Below are 27200 nucleotides of genomic sequence, written 5' to 3'. Positions count from 1 at the left end.
TAAAACTAGACTTATAATGTTCTATAAAATTGTTCACCATATTGTCGCCATACCATCAAATTTACTCATACCAACAGACAATAGAACCAGACAATTCCATCCACAAACTTACAGACACATACTTACATTTAAAGACTGTTACAAATATTCCTTTTTTCCGTTTACTATTACACAATGGAATGTACTACCTCCAAAGGTAGTACTTTCTCCGACCTTAAATATTTTTAGAGAACAGTTGACACCTACTGTTCTCTACAATATAAAACAGTAAACCTAGTAGTTATGTAAATAGTTTTAACCACATGTCATGTTAGTATTTGTTTATTTTTGGCACTTTTCTTTTGTAAATATTTATTTATTATTATCCTACGCATGCGCAGCAGTTAGTAATCATCAAAAATCTGATGGATAACTGGATACCATAAGAAGAAGAAGAAGAACAAGCTAATGCTAATAAGTATCATATAGGTAGCTTGGCCCTGCAATGACATGACGGGCACACATGGTCTCAGAATCATTTGATTTTGCATTGTAAGAACATTTTAATTTATTTCTATCAAAATATTTTATTGTTTTATTTGTATATTTGGACATGTTGGAAGTATAATAATTTTTTTATATTTTAATATACATGATATATACATAATGTGATGTCTATTGTATTGTATATTATTGTGTACTGACGTTTTTCTCTATGTGAATGGAGGTGTGCCTTGATTGACAGAAATTCGATTACAGATTGTCCATGTCAATCAAGGACAGTTGATCATACAATACAATACAGTTGTTACCTGAGAGGGGTATCTCAAAGTAGTTTATTTCTACACCCTCTGCAGCATGTGCAGGAACAAGAAAAAATGCCCATCAAAATCCAAACGGAGTGGCTATTTGTCCGGCTAGCCGGACGAATAGTGCCAGGGCTATTTGTCCGGCCATTGTGATACGCATGTCACATTATGAGCGTTCGGAAGTACGTGTAATATTATCTTCAGTAGCACCAGGGATCGCGTGTAATTCGATCACTGATATTCAATCTTTAAGATCATGGCTGTAAACAACGATATCAAAATTTATGATAAATTTTGCAGTTTTCGGAATTTTAACAATGGAATACGGATAGCATGAACTTCAAAGAATGATATAATCTTATGAAAGGGACTAAAAAATAATTGAAGTCACAAGAAAATGGTAAATAAAAGATAATTGATCGGAGACCTATAGTTTTACAAAATTATTCAACTCGCTACAGATGTATAAATGGTGGAAAAGACTTTCAAAGCAAGAGTAGTTGAGATAGGCATTTACAATGTCATGTCTAACTTAATAAAATTTAATAATATTCCGAAAATGAATCTTGCAAGTAGGCCTCGAAATGGGATATAAAAGTGGGTTGAGGTTACAAAAAGTGGGGATATTGGATAAAGGATTATAAAAAGTGGGGTAATGAAATATAGGGCACAACAAAGGTGGGATCTGGAAAAAAAAGAAAAGAGGAAAAAGGAGCACACCGTATCACCCTTATCCCCTCACGTAAATAATAAAAAATCCCACCTGGAATTTCTTCATAAGATTTTGACAGTGTTGTTTACTCTATTTTTTAGGGGGGGGGGGGGGCATTATAGAAAAATCTCCCACCTCTTCCCCAAAATATGGACATCTTTATGTGAAGGGGTCTATAATTCTCTTCGTCAGCGACAGACATATATATAGTAATTTTGAACCTTTTTCAGCTAGACAAAATCCTTTACGTTAACTTAAAATGCACGAGTAAAACACGAACCGAATTTGTTTTACAAGTAATTTCTTTTTTCTTCTTACAATGTAACCATAAATGAAGTAATTAATACACATGGAATAAATATGATTTTCCCCCTAATTATTCGCTATCCACATTGAAATTGTATTAGTATACAGAAAACAACAATTCCAATTACCAGTAACAAGATTAGACCCTAATTATAAAGATTACAGACATTTGCTGCCCCCTGGTGCTGCTGGTGATAATATTACACGCACACACAAATAGTGACATGCGCAATGTATTGGCCGGACAAATAGTCCTGGTACTATTTGTCCGGCTAGCCGGACAAATAGCAACTGCCAAATCCAAAAGATATTTTATCTTTGTGAATCAACAAACACTAAATCACAGGGCCAGCCACATTCCCCTTCCCTAGATTTTCCATCAAAACGTGATGGAATTTCGAGATGGAAAAAATGCCATCAAGTTGATGGAGTATTGGAACAACTTTCCATCAACTTTCCATCAGTGATGGAAAAAAATTGATGGAAAATGTTTGCTGGAATTTTTCATATTGATGGAAAATTGATGGCATATTTTCCATCTGATGGATAATTGATGGCATATTTTCCATCTGATGGATAATTAAGGGCATATTTTCCATCTGATGGATAATCAAAGTCTGTTTTTCCATCTGATGGAATTTGAAAATGATTCCATATATATATGGCATTTTCTGTGATGTTATAAAACAATATTTGTTCTCTGTCGTCTATAGGTAGTCCAGTTACATGTGTGTATCTTTAAGTTCAGTGTCCCATTGGAATCTCTGTCCTAAAAGTTGAATTAGTTGATGGCAAATTCTGCAACATAAAAATAAAAGAATCTAGCATATTATAAACATGATAAATTAGAATAAGTTAACATTGTAAAGACATAAAGTAAGGTTATTAGTTACTTGTCATTTGTGGATATATAAATGTATAATTGTCGGTCAACAACCACAGATCTCTAATTTTATAGCAAAATTATTTTATTGGAATTAAGTACTAAATAATTTTATAAAACAAATAATGTTTTAAAATGATACAAAATATGATTCCTGTCGTACACAATTGTATGATATGTATATTAACATTTTTTGTGTCATTTGGTCTTTTGTTGATAGTTGTCTCACTGGCAATTATACCATGTATACCACATCTTCTTGATTAATAATTTCTATAAATCTATGGTCTAGTTTTTTTCTCTTGACTCTGAAAAAGCTAATAAAACATTTTAAATGTCACTTAACTTTGAACTAAAAGAGCATGCACATATATTCAAAATGGTGGAAATTCTAATACATTGTACTTTATACCAAAAGATTTAATCCAGAACATGTGTACACACTAATCTTCCTAAATCCAAGAGACAATTATGTCATCAAAAGAATACATCTGCACTATTCAATCCCAGTCAATAGAATTAATAAGAACCTTTTGATCTAAATCCATTGTAAAATTCATAATTTGTTAATGACAGAAGACATCTTTGCTTCTTGTCTGCATGTTCATGAATGTTCAAATTTAAATTTGTTAATTTGTTGAGGTTGTGTAGGGTCTTGTGACAATTTGATTTCTTTGAAATGTGCCCCTAATAAATACTGTTAATTATCTAAATCTTGAATAATTGCTATAATAAAATTAACGGTACCAATTTTCTTGCACCAGATGCGCATTTCGACAATACATGTCTCTTCAGTGATGCTTGTGGTCATAATATTTGAAATCCAAAGCTTATATAAAAGATGAAGAGCTATAATCCAAAAGGTCCAAAAAGTATAGCCAAATCCGTGCAAGGAATCAGAGCTTTGCATGAGGGAGATACATTCCTTAATTTATAATAATTTCTATCATTTTGTAACAGCAAATTTTAATAACACAAAAAATCCGTAAATTCATGCCAGTACTGAAGTACTGACTACTGGGCTGGTGATACCCTCGGGGACTAATAGTCCACCAGCAGTGGCATCGACCTAGTGGTAGTAATAAAATTAACGGTACCAATTTTCTTGCACCAGATGCGCATTTCGACAATACATGTCTCTTCAGTGATGCTCGTGGCCAAAATATTTGAAATCCAAAGCTTATATAAAAGATGAAGAGCTATAATCCAAAAGGTCCAAAAAGTATAGCCAAATCCGTGCAAGGAATCAGAGCTTTGCATGAGGGAGATACATTCCTTAATTTATAATAATTTCTATCATTTTGTAACAGCAAATTTTAATAACACAAGAAATCCGTAAATTCATGCCAGTACCGAAGTACTGACTACTGGGCTGGTGATACCCTCGGGGACTAATAGTCCACCAGCAGAGGCATCGACCCAGTGGTAGTAATAAAATTAACGGTACCAATTTTCTTGCACCAGATGCGCATTTCGACAAGACATGTCTTTTCAGTGATGCTCGTGGCCAAATAAATTATATAAAAAATATGTATTTATAGTTTGTAGTGTATTCTTTATGTTATAAGTTAGAGATATTGCAGAAAAATGCATAAAAACATGTGCTCTCCTAATTGGGCCTCAAACTCTGTGTTCATTTATGATGTCACATCCTGTACACAAAGGTTAAAGGAAAACAGATTGGCACCTGACACCTGTGATGGAAAAATTTTCTAAGTTTTTTTCCATCAAGAAAAATGACCAAATACCATCCCTCTTTCCATCAAAGAAAATGTTTAAGTCCAATTTCCATCAAAATTCTTTCATTTCCATCAGATGGAATAAGTGCCATCATATTTTCCATCAGGGGTAAAAATGCCATCCAATTTTCCATCAAAGGGTAAAAATGCCATCCAATTTTCCATCAGGGGTTAAAGATTCCATCAAATTTTCCATCAAAAGAATGATGATGGAAAAAATATTTCTAATTTCCATCATCCTTTGATGGATATTTTTGGTTTAGGATGGAATTCCATCAAGTACCATCAAATTTCCATCAATTGTCCATCAAGTGTTGATGGAAAATGAAGAAATTGATGGAAGATCTAGGGAAGGGTATTCTGACGCCCAATTGGTCAACCACCCCAATAGTCTGAGGCCCCATTAGTCCGACACCCAATTGGTCCGACACCCCAATAGTCTGATACCGAATAATTGAACAATATCTTAAATGAATTATCTTTATTTCGAGAAGATAATTCCGTTAGATAAAAATTATCCTTCTGAGAGTCCTCAAGATAAAAACATACTCATATTTAGTACAAAATGTACTTACAGTATTATAATTTTGCTTAATGTCCAGTGGCAAATATTACATGCATGTTCAGGACAAGAACAATTTCAGAATAAATACAACAGGTAGGTACCGTAATAGATGCCATCAGGGATGAAAAAAGGCAAATGAAACTTGAACTGCCACTTGACAATGAAAGTATATTGAATAGGGACAGAAATTTGCCTTGCAATAGGCTCAGCCACCAACTGCCCCTCAAAGAGTAGTTGCAATGGTTCTTAACCTGCAAAGAGTGTGGTATAACATAGCTCTGAGATTTGTTGACAATTATTCACCACCCACAATCAAATGGATGTCCAACTTTGGCAAGGGTTTACTGCCAGTTTGAAGAAGACCAAAGTGACCATATTTCTATTCCCACTTGCATTTTAAATAATTATTAATTCCTGAAAAATATCGATAAAATGACAACACTAAGTGACAGAAATACAGCACAAACAAACGCAAGAACACTCAACACAGAAAAACGCAAAGATAAATAATAAAATTTTATAATATTTGTTAAAATATATATGTAAACCGCAGAACATCCTCCATTAACGACAGCACAGGACATCACAACTTGGTTCAGTGTACAGAATTATTTTGAGAAGAACATTAGTTTAGTTTATTTTTATTCAACAATGTATGCAATAAATTGAAAAGTGAATTATTAAAGTACCATTGAACTCTTAAGACAGTGGTAAACCAAATAGAACTTTGTAAAGTTTAGCGTGTTCTCTGTAAGGAATATGTTTGAGTATACCAGTTAACAACAGCCAAAAATGTTCTTCTATATAAAATGAATTAAACCAGGTACATTCCTGTGATAGTGTCAGTGTCAAGAAAAGTGGTGTTGGTTGCTAGAGTTATTTTCATGTTGCATGTTTGCCTGTGTTGTACAAAAGACAACCAATAAGTTGTGTTTTTAAAGTTTCAACAAAGAACAAAAATGAAAATAACTATATATATATACAGAAAAAAAAGTTTGTTGTTTTATGAATATCCAATTACAAATATTAGTACTTATGTAACAGTACATGGACATGGATATTTTACAGTATTGGTAGTTATTTGTTTGTCTAATGTACAGTGGCACATGTTTCATGACTATATATTAAATATGTGCTGTCAGAATGAACTTGAACTGAATTATTCAGTTCAAGTTCATTCTGACAGCACATATTTCATCCATTTTTATTGAAGTTTCAAACTTAACAATGCTTATAATAAAGTCTTTTTTGTGTTCATTTCTGTATTCTTTAATTTTAAGGCCATTTTTTCTATTCTGTATACTTTTGATCATTAATCTCTGTTCTGTAAACCCCCACCCATACCCTCGTGAAGTAGATTTTTTTTACGGCAGCTATTAACCTTTGTTGGACTATTTGGGTGTTGAACTACTGGTGTGTCAGACCAAAGGGATGTCGGACTAAATTCTAATGGGGTGTCCGAATATCGGGGCAACCCCAAATCACACATGTCACAGGCTCCTGACTTCAGACAGGCACATACAGAATGTATATATAAAAAAGAAGATGTGGTATGATTGCCAATAAGACAACTCTCCACAAGAGACCAAATGACACATAAATTAACAACTTACAGAATGTAGCCTGTTAAACATGTTTGCAGAAGCCAAAAACACAAAACCTGTTGTGAAAGGCTTCATTTCATCAGTGCATTACACTGTTACAAAGCAGCAAAAAATAAAAAATAACCACAATAGACGCTAAGTACATACATGTATATATTTCTGAGAGTACTTGCAGTTACTGAAAACTAGTTCAAAATCCAAGACAACTAATAGAAAAATCCTGTAGCCAAGACTGAAATATCAATCATTCTAATGCAATTTGGATGTAACAATTTTTTTCATTGGCTAAAAGTTGCCGTCAAATCCACAGTTGACCAGGCGTAACTAAGGAGGGACTCGCCATTTTGAATTGATAAATCAACAAATGTTCGATTACTACTATATAATCGAAAATAAAACAACAGCTACCTCGAATTCGCCGTTTTAATGTAATTTTATCCGAATTTGAAGCGTACAGGTAAAATAATAACCTCCAGTTTGTAAGTTTTCATTTGTATGACGTCACGTTTAGCCATGACGTCTTTGTGCCAAAATCATTCATGAAGTTTCGCAGATTTTTTTTTATTTGACAAATTTAGACATTTTTTCAAGTTTTATCACATTTTTTCTTTTTGTAATGCATTAGAATCGGAATAACAGTACTGTAGTTGAAGAGTTGCCACCGTCAAATCTACAATTGACGGTGGCAACTCTTCAACTACAGTACTGTTATTCCTTAAGTATACATCCAACATCCAATGGATTAAGTATAAACATGATAAAGATGTCATTAAAAGTCAGAGAAAAACATGACCTTGTGTAATGCCAAAATAAAGGTATCAACAGTTTGTAGTACCATAAATGTAACTTCTTTACCAGGCTCTACCGTTCCATGACATTTTCCTAACACTGCATTTTATTTAATTTATTAAGATAGTCTAATCATATATAATAAAGCAATATTTATCAAATCCACAAGTTCAAGCTCATCAAGTATCCATGAAACAATTTCTCCTCAATTCATGAAAATTGGTTCTCATGATAATAAATTAATCTGCAGTATGTTAATTTTAGGTACAGTTTGTTCTTCATAGTTTTGAGAATGAACTAACAGAATTCGTTAACAAAAGATGGATGGGATCGGCAGTAAAATGTCACCTGAGGAACGATATTTTCGGTCTCTATATCTTATGTACCAGGTGTGCACTGAGGTTCTTAGACATTACTTTGATGATAAAAATCCCCCAGATCGTTTAGTTCAGGACCTTCTTGACAAGAGACTAGAGTTTGAGAAAGAAGAGAGGAAAATACCGAATTACCAGTGGATTCAACTTTATCCTGAAGGTATGCTCAGAGTTTGGTAAATAGGTATAGATAACAAAACAAAAAGTATCAATGAAGTATGTCCTCCATTAAAATTGGAAATAGCTTTAGAATTGGTTCCACTTCTGGTTGAAGCTTTTGGCCCTTTAGTACAGGAGGTTTCACACAGGTTAATTCAAACCTTTTCAAATTGGCAAATGTTTGAGCTACACAAAACAGCTCAGTCTGTCTTAAAATGGTGATATGTACTAATATCATTTTGCCGATCGTGCACAACCGTCATGGATAGTTAAGGTACTTAAGAAAAAAAGAAAAAACACCTTCATCTTTCCGTTCATCAAACAAGTGTTTTCGTCACATAGGAAAATGCCTATACCAAGTCAGGAATATGACAGTTATTATCCATTCGTTTGATATGTTTGAGCTTTTGATTTTGCCATTTGATAAGGGACTTTCCTTTTTTTAAATTTGCCTCGGAGTTCAGTACTTTTGTGATTTTACTTTTTTAATTAATTGAATCATTGTCACAATCAAGGCTTTAAGAAGTAAGTGACTGTATAACAAAAACTTTGTTTATATATTCAATGCATTTTGATTTTATGTTGCAGTATAAACACACACACACACCAACACACACACATATATATATAAACATAGATATAGCATTATATCAAATAATCAGACATTATGATTCATATTTTAATAACTTTGATTTTTCATTGAACTCTTATGTTTTCAGCTTTGTTTCGGGCAGATGTTAATATCACAGAAAAGTACATAGACCCATGCAATAAAAAAGATTATAAAGAATTTGCTCATCGTATGAAAACAATTTTTACATATATTTTTGATACTGTTGATGGTGAGCAGGAAGTGAAACTAGTAAAAACTTCAAGATCTGGGTTAGTAAAGAAGATAGATTTAAGCTAATGGACACAACTCTTAAAATCACCAGTGTAGTATGTTAGGGACAACTATTTTCATGAATTTATTCTAAGCTTCTGGGTAACACAACTGTCCCAGGTTAGGGGAAGGGTTAGGATCCCGCTAACATGTTTAAGCCCGACACATTCTGTATGTATGTGCCTGTCCCAAGTCAGGAGCCTGTAATTCAGTGGTTGTCGTTTGTTGAAGTGTTACATACCGGTATTTGTTTTTTTTGTACTTTAATAAGGCCTTTTGTTTTCTCGTTTGAATTGTCCTACATTTGTCATTTTTGGGCCTTATATAGCGGACTATGCGGTATGGGCTTTGCTCATTGTAGAAGGCCATATGATGATCTATAGTTGTTTATTTCTTTGTCATTTGGTCTCTTGTGGAGAGTTGTCTCATTGGCAATCATACCACATCTTCTTTTTTTATATCCTAGATTTATTTTGGTCAATATAATTGAAATTAATACAGATCATGTGTCAACAATGTATAAACCAGAAAGTCTACTCAAATTGAGGTACAATTTGATACGCCAGACCCGCGCTTCGTCCACATAAGACTCCTCATTGACACTCAGATCAAAATAGAAAACCAAACAAGTATAAAGTTGAAGAGCATTGAGGACCAAAAATTCCAAAAAGTTGTGCCAAACACGGCTAAGGTATTCTATGCCTGCGATAAGAAAATCCTTAGTATTTCGAATAGTTTAATGTACAACTGCAACAGTTTGTCATTGCAACTCCTCTCAAACCACACAACAGAATTTCACGAAACCTTTTCAGATAATAAGGACATACTATGTAGTTGTGCATATTGACGGAAAATTGTGATTCAATTTTTTTTCTAGGAGTTGCGCCCCTTTGAAATGATTTACTTTAATGAACTACTGCAGCAGTTTGTCATCGCAACTCCTCTTTGAAACCACACAACAGAATTTTATGAAACCTTTTTAGATAATAAGGACCTACCATGTAGATGTGCATATCAACAGGAAATTGCATTTCAACTTTTTTTCTAGGATTTACGCCCCTTTGAACTTATTTGCTTCAATGTACTTCTGCAACAGTTTGTCATCGCAACTCCTCTGAAACCACACAACAGAATTTCATGAAACCTTTTTATACGACCGCAAAAATTGAAAATTTTTTGGTCGTATATTGGTATCACGTTGGTGTCGTCGTCTTCGTCGTCGTCCGAATTCTTTTAGTTTTCGCACTCTAACTTTAGTAAAATTAAATAGAAATCTATAAAATTTTAACGCAAGGTTTATGACCGCAAAAGGAAGGTTGGGATTGATTTTGGGAGTATTGGTCCCAACATTTTCAGAATTAGGGGCCAAAAAGGGCCCAAATAAGCATTTTCTTGGTTTTCTCACTATAACTTTAGTTTAAGTAAATAGAAATCTATGAAATTTTGACACAAGGTTTATGACCACAAAAGGAAGGTTTGGATTGATTTTGGGAGTTTTGGTTCCAACAGTTTAGGAATTAGGGGCCCAAAGGGTCCAATCGGGATCCAAAATTATTATACTAAGTATTGTGCAATAGCAAGAAATTTTTAATTGCACAGTATTCAGCAATAGCATGAAATCTTCAATTGCACAGTATTGTGCAATAGCAAGAAATTTTCAATTGCACAGTATTGCACAATAGCAAGAAATCTTCAATTGCACAGTATTGTGCAATAACAAATATTTTTCGATTGCACAGTATTGCGCAATAGCAAGAAATATCTAATTGCACAATATTGTGCAATAGCAAGAAAATTGGAGTTTTCTTTTTTGTCCAGAATAGTAGTTGAATCAACTTAAATCATTGTTTTATACAATATACAATGTATATTCATTTTTACTACCAACTGATAAATTAAAACAATCTTTACCATTCAGTGATAACAAGCACTTTATTTTACATTTTAATATTTCATGGTGTATTTAAATGAGTAGTTATTGTTGCAAACTCCATTAGAAATTTGAATTGAGATCAGTTTTGGAAAAAGGTAAAGGGGGATGTGGAAAAAAAATGGGGGGTGGGGGGGGGGGGGGGGGTAAATTTTTCTCATTTCAGATTTCATAAATAAAAAGAAAATTTCTTCAAACATTTTTAGCTGTCGTCGTTAACAATTTTTCAAACATCTTCTCCTCTGAAACTACTGAATGGATTTGAATGAAACTTAGCATGATTGTTCCTTAGAGTATCCTGCACAAAGTGTGTGCTTCGATTTTTGATCCGTCAAAAAACATGGCCGCCGTTACTTAAAATAGAACATAGGGGTCAAATGCAGTTTTTGGCTTATATCTCAAAAACGAAAGCATTTAGAGCAAATCTGACATGGGGTAAAAATGTTCATTAGGTCAAGATCTATCAGCCCTGAAATTTTCAGATGAATCAAACAAACTATTGTTGGGTTGCTGCCACTTAATTGGTAATTTTAAGGAAATTTTGCAGTTTTTGGTCATTATCTTGAATATTATTATAGATAAAGATAAACTGTAAACAGCAAAAATGATCAGCTGAGTAAGATCTACAAATAAGTTAATATGACCAAAATTGTCAATTGACCCCTTTAGGGGTTATTGTCCTTTAATGACAATTTTTCACAATTTGTTCATCATATTTGCTAACTTTAAAAAATCTTCTCCTCTGAAACTGCTGAATGGATTTGGATGAAACTTAGCATGATTGTTCCTTAGATTATCCTGCACAAAGTGTGTGCTTCGATTTTTGATCCATCAAAAAACATGGCCGCCGTTACTGAAAATAGAACATAGGGGTCAAATGCAATTTTTGGCTTATATCTCAAAAACGAAAGCATTTAGAGCAAATCTGACATGGGGTAAAAATGTTCATTAGGTCAAGATCTATCAGCCCTGAAATTTTCAGATGAATCAAACAAACCATTGTTGGGTTGCTGCCACTTAATTGGTAATTTTAAGGAAATTTTGCTTTTGAAGAAAATAGGACGATTCAAAGAACATTTAAATAAATTGAAAAGCCAAAATAATCATTGATGAGAGATTAAACCAAAAAAATTCAGGTGAGCGATTCAGGCTCTTGAGAGCCTCTTGTTTTGAGTGGATTAATATTCAACAGCATAGTGAATTGCTCAAAGGCAAAAAAATATTTTAAGTTCATTAGACCACATTCATTCTGTGTCAGAAACCTATGCTGTGTCAACTATTTAATCACAATTCAAATTTAGAGCTGAATCCAGCTTGAATGTTGTGTCCATACTTGCCCCAACCATTCAGGGTTCAACCTCTGCGGTCGTTTAAAGCTGCGCCCTGCGGAGCATCTGGTTAGATAATAGGGACCTACTATGTAGATGTGCATATTGGCAGGAAATTATATTCAATTTTTTTTTTCTTGTACAATATTTTTTCTTACACTTATTTTATTTCTCCAGTGACAATGTGGGGACATGGGGTATGTGAGCGTGCTCACTTTGGTTCTTTAATTCTTCATGTTATATGCCTCACATAGCAAGTAGGGGATGAAATAATACTGTAAAAATATTTCGGTTATGAATTTTATAGTAAAGTAGTGATTTGGTTCAGCTGAAAAAGGTTAAAAATTTGTACTTTGGAAACTGTCAAAAGATTTCAAGAACCCCTTAACATGAAATTGTCCATATTTTGAGTTAGAGCTGATGAAGTTTTCTATAATTTTAATATAATTTGTCCGAAATTTCAGTCATATAATTGAATATTCCCTCTTAATTGAAATAATGGTTATATTCAAAGTATATAAATACACAGTTTGCTGTCAATTTGATAGCATGTAGTTCTTGTTTTCTGCTAATCTCAAAGTTTAATACAACCAAATATTTCCCCTATCATTTTTTGTTTAATCAAGCATTGTCTAAAACTAAACTCCTCCACTTAAGCTTTATTATATATCCCACGCAACAAAGTTGTGTAGGATATAATTGTTTAACCTGTCTGCCTGTCAGTCCTGTCCTTGTCATCATAACTCGTATGTTATCACAGTCAGGGGAATACTTGTACAAGTAATTTTTATTTACTTGAAGAAGTAAAAAAAAAAAATACTTATATAAGTAAATTTGTAGGATACATATACAAGTGAACTTTATTTACTTGTATAGGTAAAAAAAAATAATTTAGTTATATATGTCCCTTAGACATTTAGATGTTTTTACTTATACATGTTATACAAGTGAAAAAGTCACCTTACTCTTCATTTCTTAAATTCTTTGGAATTCTTGGCTCTAATAGAATTTTGATTTGTCTGCCCATTGCAGATGTCTTTACTAATCTTTTAAGTGTAATTTCATGGACAATGAAAATCCCATGTGTCTGTTATCATCAGAACACTGGTCATTTACAAGCCCCAAAGAAGCAATTTTTGAAGGCTTTGCGCAAATACTTAAGATCTTTGCACAATCAGTTTCTTTGTTGAATTAATGAGATGAAACATTGAACTCTTATAAAAAATAATGAGCTTACCTGAGAAAAATCATTAAAGGCATGACTTTTCATCTCAAAACTTGAGAATTTTGGTGGGATTGTAAAAAAAGATTTACTTGTACATGTTGTATAAGTATATTTTTGAGAAAATTAAGGGGAGATTATTAAAACATAATTTACTTATATAAGTAAAAAAAATAATTACTTCTTCAAGTAAATAAAAGTTACTTGTACAAGTAGTACCCCTGACTGCCACAACAGAATTTCTATCTAGTACATAATATGTAGATGTGCATATCGACTGGAAATTATGTTCAATTTTTTTCTAGGGGTAATGCCCCGGTACATGGTATACCTTCTTTCAAATCACAAATCACAATTTAGAATTTCAATTTTTTTGAACTTGGCATACATACACACTCCTACAACAGGTGTCAGTGCAACTCCTCTGAAACCACACAACAGAATTTCACGAAACTCTGTAGTTGATGAGGACACAATATGTAGATGTGCATATTCACAAGAAAAATTTTATCAGTTGCTTTTGTAGGAGTAATGAGTCTCTGGTGAAATGTTGTTTGCCCAATTTATCAAGGTGGTTACGTGAGGTATGTGAGCATACTCACTAAGGTTCTTTCATTTTTCACATAGATTAGAAGAAACACCACTAAAGTGCACCCCAAAAAAGTAGTCATTGATCATATATTTAATTTACATCATTAAAACAACATAATTTTCCAACCTTAAAATAACCTGTCTACTGGGTTTAGAAAAAGGAGTTTTAAAGATAATTCTAATGTAGTTTTTTGATAGATTTTATGAATATTATATTACTTACAGGCCTGGTGAAGTACTGACTACAATCGAAATCTCTTCACATTATAATCCTGATGGAAGTAAAATCAAGGAAGCACTAGAACAACTAGTAAATGGTGGAAAATTGGATGCAAGTCTGGAAATCAGCTGCAGCCCTAATGGATTTTCATGGGATAAGCAAGGAGGTTATAAGTATTTTTCATTCAGGAGTTAGATTGTTTGCATGCACATTTATGCGAGGTTGCATGACGTGATTGTTTTAGTTTAAGTATGTGGGAAAATGTATTAACAAAACATGGCAATATTCTGCAAATAAGTCAACATCGACAAAATCTTAAATTGACGATCGAAAGAAGTTATGGAAATGAAGAAAACAAATTATCAGGCGATATTTTAGAAACAATAAAGCGTAGAGATAATTTGTTTCTAAAAATTATTAGCAAAATTAGATCATAAAATAAATCGACAAAGCTAAAATTGCCAACCCACTTCTTAGAGGAGTAATGGTCCTTGAAAGATGTTTTATACCCATTTTTATATAAAAAAAAATTGCGGTCGTATATTGGTATAACGTTGGCGTTGTCATCATCGTCATCCGAAGACACATTGGTTTTTCGCACAATAACTTTAGTTTAAGTGAATGGATTCTATGAAATTTTACCATACGGTTCAATACCACAAAAGTAAGGTTGGGATTGATTTTGGGGGTTATGGTACAATGTACCAACAGTTAAGGAATTAGGGGCCAAAAATAAGCATTTTTGTAACTTCCAGACAATAACTTGTGTGTTAGTGTATGGATCTCTCTGATATTGTTCCACAAGGTTCCATATGACAAAGGGAATGCTGGGATTGATTTTGGGGGTAATTACCTCAAAATTTTAGGAATTAGGGGCCAAAAAAGGGGCAAAAAATGAGCATTTTTCTAGTTTCATGACAATAACTTGTGTGTAAGTGTATGGATCTTTCTGAAATTGTACTACAAGGTTCCATATCGCAAAGGGAAAGCTGGAATTGAGTTTGAGGGTAATTGCCTGAAACGTTTAGTAATTAGGGGCCAAAAATAAGCATTTTTTTAGTTTCCAGACAATAACTTGTGTTCAAGTGTATGGATCTCTCTGTATTGCAAGGTGTCGTACCACAAAGGGAAGGCTGGGATTGATTTTATTGGTGATTCCCTGAAAATTTTAGGAATTAGGGGCCAAAAAGATCTTCTGAAATTGTACCACAAGATTCCATACCAAAAAAGGAAGGTTGGGATTGATTTTGGGGGTTATGGCCCAAGCTGTTTAGGAATTAGGGGCCAAAAAGGGACCAAAAACAATACTTTTCTAATATTTTGTATAAAATGCTTATTTCTTGACCAATTTCAATGGGGTTTCATTCTTGAATTCTTGGGGTTCTTTAATATACTGAATCTAACCATACATTAAGGTTTTGGATTTTGGGGCCTGGCTTTTTAAATTGGTCCACATTGAGGTCCAAAGGGTCCAAAATTAAACTTTGTTTGAATTCATCAAAAATTTAAATATTGGGGTTCTTTGATATGGCGAATCTAACCGTGCATTTAGATTTTAAATTTTGGGTCCAGTTTTCAAATTGGTCTACATTAAGGTCCAAAGGGTCCAAAATTAAACTTAGTTTGATTTTAACAAAAATTGAATTCTTGGGGTTCTTTGATATGCTGAATTTAAACATGTATTTAGATTTATGATTATGGGCCCAGTTTTCAAGTTGGTCCAAACCGGGGTCCAAAATAAAACTTTGTTTGATTTCAACAAAAATTGAATATATGGGGTTCTTTGATATGCTGAATCTAACCATGTATTTTGATTTTTGATTTTTGGGCCCCGTTATCAAATTGGTCTACATTGAGGTCAAAAGGGTCCGAAATTAAACTTTGTATGATTTCATCAAAAATTGAATTCTTGGGATTCTTTGCTATGCTGAATCTAACCATGTATTTCAATATTGGATATTGGACCATATAATAGGTAAATTTAAAATGGTTAAGTTCTTAGACCACATTCATTCTGTGTCAGAAACCTATGCTGTGTCAAATATTTAATTACAATCCAAATTCAGAGCTGTATCAAGCTTGAATGTTGTGTCCATACTTGCCCCAACTCAAGGGTCCGGAAACAGTCATATATGACAGACATGACCGATTTGGAAACTCAAAAGTCCTAAATCATTTATTGGGATTTAGGTCAAATTTTATTTTTCAACAGAAATAATTTTGGTCATTTCGTTGAGATTGAGTTTCAAATCGCCATTTTAAACATGTTGTTTTGTTATCGATTTTATGTAATTAAACTGCCACTCCAGTAAAGTGTTATAATCCTGAGGGCCCTCCTAATAGCTATATTAATGCCTCGGGGAGCTATTGGCTAATGATCGCCAATCTCTTTACCTGTGTTTTTAATTCATACCTGGCTATTTTAAATCACAAGCTCCGAACTAATATTATAAAGAAATTAAAATTCAATACCAACTGTCTTCATTATTGTCGAGCCTGCAACTTTTGTTGCAGAAAGCTCGACATAGGGATAGTGATCCGGCGGCGGCGGCGGTGTTAGCTCACTTCTTAAAAGCTTTATATTTTAGAAGGTGGAAGACCTGGATGCTTCATACTTTGTATATAGATTCTTCATGTTACAAAGTTTCCGTCAGTCACATGTCCAATAACCTTGACCTTATTTTCATGGTTCAGTGACTACTTGAAAAAAAAGTTCAAATTTTTTGTAATGTTGAATTCTCTCTTATTATAAGTAATAGGATAACTATATTTGATATGTGCGTACTTTGCAAGGTCCTCATGTCTGTCAGACAGTTTTCACTTGACCTCGACCTCATTTCATGGATCAGTGAACAAGGTTAAGTTTTGGTGGTCAAGTCCATATCTCAGATACTTTAAGCAATAGGGCTAGCATATTCAGTCTATGGAAGGACTGTAAGGTGTACATGTCCAACTGGCAGGTGTCATCTGACCTTGACCTCATTTTCATGGTTCAGTGGTTATAGTTAAATTTTTGTGTTTTGGTCTGTTTTTCTCATACTATATGCAATAGGTCTACTATATTTGTTGTATGGAATGATTGTAAGCTATACATGTCTAGCGGGCAGATGTCATGTGACCTTGACCTCATTTTCATGGTTCAGTAGTCAAAGTTAAGTTTTTGAGATTTGGTCTTTTTATCTAATACTATATCATATGCCATAGGTCAACTATATTCGGTCAGGTGTATGGAAATATTTTATGATCTTTATGTCAGTCGCGCAGGTTTTATTTGACCATGACCTCATTTTCACGGTTCATTGCACAGTGTTAAGTTTTTGTGTTTTGGTCTATTTTTCTTAAACTATCAGTAATGGGTCAACTATATATGTTGTATAGAAGCATTGTTAGCTGTACTTGTCTGCCTGGCATGGTTCATCTGACCTTGACCTCATTTTCAAGGTTCATTGGTCTTTGTTTAGCTATCTTGGTTAATGTTAAGTTTATGTGACAGTTGTAATAAAGCTTAGCTTTATACTTAGGACTATCAACATAATATCAATGATTAGTATAGAAGGCGAGACATTTCAGCATGTGCACTCTTGTTTAATTACTTTTCAGCTAAGAAAATTGTCAATTATGATTTAAAATTAAATTAAAACTTGATTTAATTTACGTAGAAAAAAGATTTTTTTCACTACTAACACACATGCTCTGTTTACTATGATATGCATGCCTAAAATTCTCTTCCGCAGATTTGACACTAAATCGTAAATTTAAAATGATTTCTTGCTAAATTAAGCAAGTGCAACTATTTACATTAATATTCTTACACTATTAAAGGTAAAATATTAAAAAAACGATGTGTTCCTGTGAATTTGATAAACAAAACTAATCCCGGGAATAAGTCCGGAATTGTTCGTTTTAGTATTGTCGCATTACATCCGGTTTGAATTTCGACTTCAGAATCGAAAGAAACGTAAGCGATGACTGAGAAAATTACGATTTTGAGTCATTAAAATCATTTTATTCTTAAACTGTTGCCTTCCCTTAATTGCTCTTGATCGATTTTAGGAAAATGGTAGGATAAATCATGAAGTAAACGCCATGCAACAGTTAAACAAGTTCGTTGATGCTACGAGTAGGAGCATACTCATGCAGTAATGAGATTTTGACAATTTGTTTTTGAAAAGGGGCACCAACTTTTAAGTTATATGAAAACGACTGAAATTAGGTGAAAAAATTTCCGGATCCTTGCCCCAACTGTTCAGGGTTTGACTTCTGGGGTCGTATCAAGCTGCGCCCAGCGGAGCATTTTATTGTATAATAGATAGAGAAAAACTGTCAATATCAGAAATGTTCAGCAAATAAGGTTGATAAAAAAGTCATTATGGTAGAAATAATCATTTGAACTCTTATTGGAGTTATTTCCATTGAAAGATTGTGTGTATCCTATTTGCATATTATGCAGAATCAATAATTGAAAGAGAGAATAGGTAAAAGCAACATTATTCAGTGCAATAAGCTCTATGAATGAGTTGACATGGCCGAAATTTTCAATAAAAGTCGAATAATCTCAAAAGTGGCACATCTTTACCAGGTTGTGATTCAATAGGGTTAAAAGCCTCTTGTTTTATCTACTAATAACATGTAATTAAATCAATTTCAGATAAATATACAATGGATATAATCCTTACCAAAAAATATGATGCCGCTTTAGGTCAGAAAGACAGCCAAGAATTTAAAATGATGGCAAAAGGAATAGAAAGAATCTTGCATTTTTTGTATGATTCTGTTGGAGGTACACAGTTATTTCAAGTGGAAGAGTTTAGGTAAGTATTATTTGAGATGTTCAGTGGAAAATACTATTCAGCAAAAGAAAAATTCAAAATTATTCAAACAGGCTGAGCTGCCAAACAGTCACATTTTTGGGCCGAATTAGGGTTGTATCGACGATGGTTGGAACGTTATAATTTTCATTTTTCCCACATTGAATCTGTTTGTCAACGCAAAAAAAAACTTGTAAAGTATGGTAGGATGCCTATGAAATTATTGTGGCATAGATCAAACAAACTCATTCAGTGTAAGATTATTTGTTTTTTTTGTTGTCTTTTTGTCTTTTTGATCGAGATACACCATTTCAGTTGATTAATAAGTTTTCTGCTCTCTTTTTTGTCATGCTTGAAGATATTGATTTGATATTTGTTTACACATATCATTTTGTTCTTTTAACCGGTAGGGGACTATGTTTTGCCAAGTAATAATCACAGAATGCTTGTTAATGTTAATATGCTATTTCAAATTGATTCATGGGTCAAATTTGCAAGAATTTTATGAGTGTCACTGATGAGTCTTATATAGATGAAACTTGCATCTGGGGGATTAAATTATAATCCTGGTACCTTTGATAACTATTTACACCACTGGGACGATGCCACTGCTGGTGGACGTTTCATACGCGAGGGTATCACCAGCCCAGTAGTCAGCACTTCGGTGTTGATATGAATATCAATTATATGGTCATTTTTATAAATTTCCTGTTGACTAAGGATTTTCTTATCCCAGGCATAAATCACCTCAGCAGTATTTGGCACCACCTTTTTGGAATTTTGGGTTCTTAATGCTCTTCAACTTTGTACTTGTTTGGCTTTATAAATATTTTGATCTGAGCGTCACTGATGAGTCTGATGTAGACCAATTGCGCATCTGGCATATTAAATTATAATCCTGGTACCTTTGATAACTATTTGTACTAGGATTTCAATGCAAAGTGATTTATAAGTATACTATGGTATATGAAATTGACTTCTGGTGTTACCCATGAATGTTTATAAAAAGAAGGGAAAGAATTAAAATCTGAGATTTTGTTAAAGAATGAAAAAGTTTCAAAAATCACTTTTTGAGTAAGGACATTAAAAGGTATAGTGCCTATTCTTTTTTAAATCCTGATGACAAAAATTAATTTTTGTGAAATTAGAAAAAAATAATGGTAAAAACTTATTCTATGTCCCCAACGTGAACAACGGGCGCATTTCGTTTCACCCTTGACGTCCTTCAAACCTATGATCTGTCCCATTTTCGTTTCCACACTCTAACTTAAGTTTGCCTCATGCAAATTTTAAGAAACTCAAAGAACCAAAACCACCAGACAGATTTTGAATTTGGGAACTGACTCATTTACTGTTCTAACACAAGTCTAAGAAGCACAACATAAAGACAGAGTTCGAATGATGGCTGCGAGTCATTTACAGGTCTAGAACTATGCCCATTTGTTCACTTGGAAAATGACATTATTTATTTTCTTTTCTGCACTCTAACTTTAGTTCTTTTCACCCAAACTCTATGAAATTCGTACACAATGCTAAGAACCACAACATATAGATAGAGTTTGAATTTGACGAGTCATTTACGGTTCTGATTAATGCCCTTGTTAACTTAGAAAATCGCAAGGCTTGAGCGGGAGCATTTGTTTCATCAGGCAAATTCTACTTCTATTTAAAAAAAGAATGTATTGAGAAACTTCTTTCTATGCTGGGATTGCAATAAGAATTACTTAACAGGTATGAGTCTCTATTTGACATTTATACCTTGTGTCAAAAAAATTCTGTCTGCTTTCAATTTTGAAATGGCTGCCTAAATGAATGAAATATCCTCCCTTGTTCTTGAATTGCTTTTGTTTTCTTTAGTTTTGCTTATTAGTGTTTGTGTCTCACACTACAAAAATTGGATGCAGATCATTTCTGAACATTCTAAAATTTTATTTCACAGTTAACCGTATTCGCTTTATACTGATTTGCTCAATTGTAAAACTATTGTATTTATTAACAGATCTTTACCATCTACAAACTGTATCTCTGCAATATGCAACTTAACATCAGTGGATCTTAAAAACGAAAAGAAGTTGAAAGACCCTATTAAAAGGCAAATTTCAGAAGGAAGACTAGGAAAGACCTTGACAACAACTTGTTCTCAAAATGGATTTTCTTTCAAAGACGTCAGTAAGTAATTAATTGATTGATAATTGAATGAAGATACATTGGAAGGTTGGATCCTTGAAATTGCTTTATAACAGACAGAAATAGTTACAGCAAAAATTATCAGCAATGCACAATCTACAAAAAAATGAAATCTTACACATACCTGTCAACTGACCCGGATTCTGCGGGTGTGACCCGAGATTTTCACAATTCTGAGGGATCACCCGGATCACCCGCCAGGTCATTGAAATAACCTGGAAATTCCGAAAATGACCCGATTTCACCCGTATTTCTTAGCCTTGAGATTGATTTTCATAAGTAATATTCCTTTGAAATACCGGCAAATTCGTAATTCTTCCATGAACATGCAGGTCATCTAGCTATGTAAACTGTCAAATTAAGTGACCCATTAAGTGCATGGCTTCACTTGACAGCTTTGGTGTCAAACACACTGTTGATTAACACCAATTACCTTAGCTTTAGGTCGTAAATAAATTGCCCTGTTGTTTTACCAAGATATTTCAACTAAGAGTTACTTCCCCTTATTTGTCACCATCATAAATATATTCCTTATATTTATGGTTTATGGGTGAAAAAGATTAAATCATTATAATATAAAATTCAAATACATATTGAAAAATAACTTTCCATTATTTTTATACCTTTATACAATTTTTAAAAAAAAGTTGAAAATTATTTTTTACATTTATACTTCCTTTAACTGTATTACTATATTTTATCATAGTCTAATTTCCTTATTAATTCATATAATACCTCTAAATGGTATGTTTAAAGGCTATAATGATAAAAAAAAAAGGCTATAGGAGTCTCATTTTAAAATTACATGTGAAAAATAAATTTTAGATGATGACAAAAAGAAAAGGACATAAGACCGTGATACACAAGTTTATAAAAATCTTTAAAAGTGTAATGAAATAATAATAAATAAGATTTAAAATGACTTAACCAAGTGAACATGCATTGATGTTTTGGTATCTTTGATATACATTATAAGAAAATGTACCATAAATACTGAAATTCAGCTCGAAAAAGTTTGTACGCGTTATGACCTGAGATTTGATTCTTCAATGCAGGTCATGACCTGCATTTTCATCGTCACAGGTTGACAGGTATGTCTTACAAGAGTTATTGCTCGAAGAGTCCAAGAACAATACATGTTTTATGTAGTAGATTTTTGCAAGATTGCTGTAAACAGCTTGATCATAATTGAACTCTTACTGAAATTAAAAGAAGATATTTACTTAGCTGTTATACTTTGAAATATACAAACATTTAATAGAAATCAATCAAAATAGGACAAATAGGTAGTGATTATAAAGCATGTAAAATCTCATTAAAAGCATTTTCATTTTTAAAGGTCTTGAACTTTGAATGAGATGCGAAAGCTCCCAAAGGGACTTTCAAACTCATAAGTCGAAAACAAATTGACAACGCCATGGCCAAAAAGAAAAAGACAAACAGACAAATAATAGTTCACAAAACACAACATAGAAAAATAAAGACTAAGCAACACGAATCCAACCAAAAACTGGGAAGGGTCAGCAGATCCTGCTCCACATGAGGCAGCCGTTGTGTTGCTCGTGTTAGTACAAACCCTGTAACAAGTCAAATTCATTAGGTCACATTCGTGAAAAGGGAACAGAATTGTAGTAACGACATAAGGAACATATCTTCTATCATCTGTAAAACAGATATTCCATATTAAACAGTCAACGAACTGGAATGTTGCTACATAGAAATGAAAATTTCACAATTGGGAAGCTGAAATCATCTCTTTTATTGTAAAGTTTTGTTTTCAACCGACTCTCATTGTCAATTTCTAGATGTAAATCAAGATATAAGTGCAGACTTAACTGTTTCTATTGTATCCTTTCTCTAGTTCGATGGGATAGATGCATTTAACATAGTCACCAAATTTGAACTATTTAGAGAGAAAAAATCTTCTATATAGCAGAATTTAATTTTAAGGATACTGCTAATTTCTTTTTTTTCTTCTTAAGTAGTTCATATATGAAGTCAGCCTCATAATAATAAAGGAATAAGTTGACAAGAAGAGGGGCCCATAGGTTCTCATGGGAATGCCGATAGTTTGTTGAAAAACATAATAAATGTAACAAATATGTTGTCAATCAAGAGATCAAGCATATTGATAATTCCAGTTTCAGAGAATTTTTTGTTTAAATCAGAGTGGTGTATCCCTCCCTAAGACAAGATACTTGTATCTACATTGGCCATACTTTTTATTGAAACAAAGCAATACGAACTCTCTCAATGTGTTTTTTAGTTTGGAATGCAGAATACTTGTTTAAAGTATAGAAAAGTTGAATGCTTTAATAATATTGCAAGATGAAAGAGTCTTAGATTATATGTTCTCTAAAAGATTTTTGGATTTTTTTAAGCATTCACATCTGAGTCATGCCACCTCTAAAATATGCAGTTTCACAATAACTTTGAAGCCGAAAATGTTGTTCAAAATTTGATATTTTGCCATCCCAAATTTACATGAATGAATCTAGTTGTGTTTATATTTTACTTAATTAATTATATTACGGTCTAGCAAACAATAGTGATGTTGTTTAAAGAACCTTTCAATTTAAATTGAATCTCTGAACACTTATTTATCCTTTGAAAAAGAAATTCTTAAGGTTAATAAGAACGTTTTAAAAATCTTAATTCTGACTTATATTTTTATGCCCTTGCCGTAGTGGAGGGGGCATTACGTTTTACACTTTTCCGTCTGTACGTCCAAAAATTGTTTCCGTTCTCTGACTTTAGTCTGCCTCAACCAAATGTTATGAAACTTATACACAATGCTTCTTATCACATAACACAGGTAAAGTTTGAATTTTGGTGGTGTCACTTTTACAGTTCAAGAGTTATGCCCTTTTACAAGAGGAAAAATTGCTGTTCTAAAAATTTAAATGATGTAATTTTAAAAACTTCTTTGAAAATTAGAGTTATCTTTCTTTGTCCAGAAAGTTAGTTGAATCAACTAAAACCAATGCTTTATATAATGCAATATTCAATTTTACTTCCCACTGATAAATTAAAGCAATCTTTACCCATCAGTGCTTACAATCGCTTTGATTACTTTTCTAGGGTTATGCCCCTTTACAATTGGAAAAATTGCTGAATTTTTCGTTTTTTGTTCTCTTACTTAAGTTTGTCTCAACTAAATCCAATGAAATGTATATACATTTTGTATAACGCTTATTATCACTAAACTCAGTTTAAGTTCAAATTTTGGCAGCTTCACTTTTAGGGGTAAATTCAGTAAAAAATCTCCCATTGACTTTAATGCTAATCTATGTGTTGAAATAAATTTATACCTGATTTACCTTTAGAAATTAAAAACTTTCATATATCATTTATGAAAGTACAAATGTAGCCCTATCTTTTGCAACAATAAAAACATAGGGTCATGCAGCATTTTTGGGCATTCACATGGCCTTGTTTACAAACAATGTAGATTCGCACTGAATTCCTATACTGACCCCCATTACTTTTCAACCCTGTAGGGAAAAAAAATAGTACATTCAGCATTTATTTTTTATTTTTTTTAAACTCTAGTTTTGATCAATCTACCATAAAATATTTATTACAAACATTATCTACCAATCAGAAGAGCACATGACTTCACTTTTAGACAGAAAGCTCTCCCCCAAATGGGCAGTCCCTGATGACGTATATTTATTTACTGAATTTACCCCTATACAGTTCTTGAGTTATGTCCCTTTATAATGTTATATGCTAGCGTGGGCATCATTTGTGTCCCTATGGACACATTCCTCATTTATTTTTTGAAGAAATATCATTGAAGGTTATCAATTTAACACCATCATAACTGTAGTAAGATATCAGTACGTACATTGATTTTGTTTTTAAAGAGTTAAACCATTATGTGTTGTTATAAAGTTATGATTACTTCTGGTGCTACATTCAGTTTGTTCTTACTTTTAGCATTGCTCAAGATAATTTTTTTTCAAACTATTTATGATTTATTTAGACTAAATCTGTTGGATGTGTATAGATTGATATTTTATGGTTTATTATATGAAACATTGTTTACTTATTAGGCAAAATTTGCTTTGAATCAGCTTTCAGTAACTGCCAGTACTGTTAGATATGTACTGGGTTTTTTTTGTGTCAATTATCCACAGTCTGTATTATAGTATGGTGTATACCCTTGAGTGTCTCCATTTTTCATCCATCTGTCCATCTGTGTATATGTTCACTTGAACAAAAACAGAATGATTTTATCATATATCACGAAACTGGTATGGTATATTGGAATGAGTGGAAGAAAGCTCCCTTTTGGTTGAAATTTTGTCATTCCAAAGTTAACATTATCCATTATATTTAAGGATACAGGTACTTAAATGAGCGAACTTGTCAAATTTTCTGAAATTTTTCATACAACTATCTAGCATACAGAACCCAGGAACATTTGAATTCATTATATTTATGCTTTCTCATGTGTTGCAAAAAATATATATTTTCGGAGAAAAAAAATTTACTGATTCAAAAACTGAAACAGAAACTGATTTTCTTTTAGAAATCCTTTCCTGCAAATTTTTTAAAACATATATGCTATTGGCATTGGCATTGAAATTTTCAGTTCATTGTCCTCCACATAGAAATACAGGGTGTCCAACTATCCGTCCTTAACTCCGTCCATGATTCCGACCACCTTGTCTTGGTAGTGCTATCGTGTGTACAATTCTTGCCAGATTGTTATGAAACACATACCAAAGGTTTGTCTTTAACAATGTTTAATGAGTTCATAAATCAGTGCGATCAATATTTTTTTAAATGTAATGCCCCTTGGAATTATTATATGTATGTGGATAATTGCATTGTTAGCGCCCTTATATGTACAGTTTTTGCCAGAATTTTATAAAACTTAAATCATAGGTTTATATCAGCAATGTAAGTGAATTCGAACTCACCGACATATTCCAAGTTAAGGATCATATTCATTTACTAGTTATTAAAATGGTACTGGTTCATGTTGAGCAAAGGTGTCATTATTCAGATCCAGGAGCATCACATGGTTTTGAAAATAGCCTCATATGTGTATTTAATTTTAGAATGATTATATTTCAGTTGTTTTTGAATCAGAAATTAAAGTGGATGAACAATTCTCAAAAAATCTAGCAAACAGCGATCATCCTGATTTTAAAGCCTTTGAAGACAGAGTGCAGCCCCTTATTAAAGGACTGTATGCCAGTTCAGTTGGTGAACAGGATGTGGAAATTGTCAGATGTGGGTAAGGGGATGTTGTGAAACTTGAAATATATGTTAAGTTTGCTGAAATAATGTTAGTTCACCAGGTCCAAGGATTTTAAGTCCATTGTTTTTCAAAATTTCTAAAATAATCGGCATCTACAAAGTTGTCAATTTTACACTAGTGGTTAGATTAAGGTTTAGGGGACACTTTTAAGGATGATGCCAGTTTTTAGCTCACCTGGCCTAAAAGGCCATGTGAGCTTTTCTCATCACTTGGCGTCCGTCGTCGTCGTCGTCGTCGTCGTCGTCGTCTGTCGTCGTTAACAATTTTTCAAACATCTTCTCCTCTGAAACTACTGAATGGATTTGAATGAAACTTAATATGATTGTTCCTTAGTATATCCTGCACAAAATGTGCGCTTCGATTTTTGATCCGTCAAAAAACATGGCCGCCTTTACTTAAAATAGAACATAGGGGTCAAATGCAGTTTTTGGCTTATATCTCAAAAACAAAAGCATTAAGAGCAAATCTGACATGGAGTAAAAATGTTCATTAGGTCAATATCTATCAGCCCTGAAATTTTCAGATGAATCAAACATCCAATTGTTGGGTTGCTGCCACTTAATTGGTAATTTTAAGGAAATTTTGCAGTTTTTGGTCATTATCTTGAATATTATTATAGATAAAGATAAACTGTAAACAGCAAATATGATCAGCAAAGTAAGATCTACAAATAAGTCAATTTGACCAAAATTGTCAATTGACCTCTTTAGGAGTTATTGCCCTTTAAAGACTTTTTTCACAATTTGTTCATCATGTTGACTTACTTTAAAAAAATCTTCTCTTATGAAACTGCTGTATCAATTTCAGCCAAACTTAGGCTAAATGAGTTTCAGAGTT

The 27200-nt window shown here is 32.9% G+C and overlaps 1 protein-coding gene across 1 annotated transcript in view; it reads left to right on the top strand.

Moving 5' to 3' along the window:
- The first annotated feature begins 438 nt into the window (after positions 1–438).
- The window catches only part of LOC139527601 (uncharacterized), a 52323-nt gene continuing 25561 nt past the window's right edge, over positions 439–27200 (top strand). The window contains exons 1-7 of the mRNA XM_071323132.1: positions 439–531; positions 7651–7920; positions 8639–8801; positions 14099–14259; positions 18742–18904; positions 20901–21070; positions 26177–26339. Coding sequence (XP_071179233.1) covers positions 7707–7920; positions 8639–8801; positions 14099–14259; positions 18742–18904; positions 20901–21070; positions 26177–26339 — 1034 coding nt within the window. The 5' untranslated portion in view covers positions 439–531; positions 7651–7706. The remainder of the gene's footprint in view (positions 532–7650; positions 7921–8638; positions 8802–14098; positions 14260–18741; positions 18905–20900; positions 21071–26176; positions 26340–27200) is intronic.

This window comes from Mytilus edulis, chromosome 6 (assembly GCF_963676685.1).
Source record: "Mytilus edulis chromosome 6, xbMytEdul2.2, whole genome shotgun sequence".
Lineage (NCBI taxonomy): Eukaryota > Metazoa > Mollusca > Bivalvia > Mytilida > Mytilidae > Mytilus > Mytilus edulis.
Note: the sequence above shows the minus strand (reverse complement) of the source record. Positions and strands in the feature narration are given on the sequence as shown.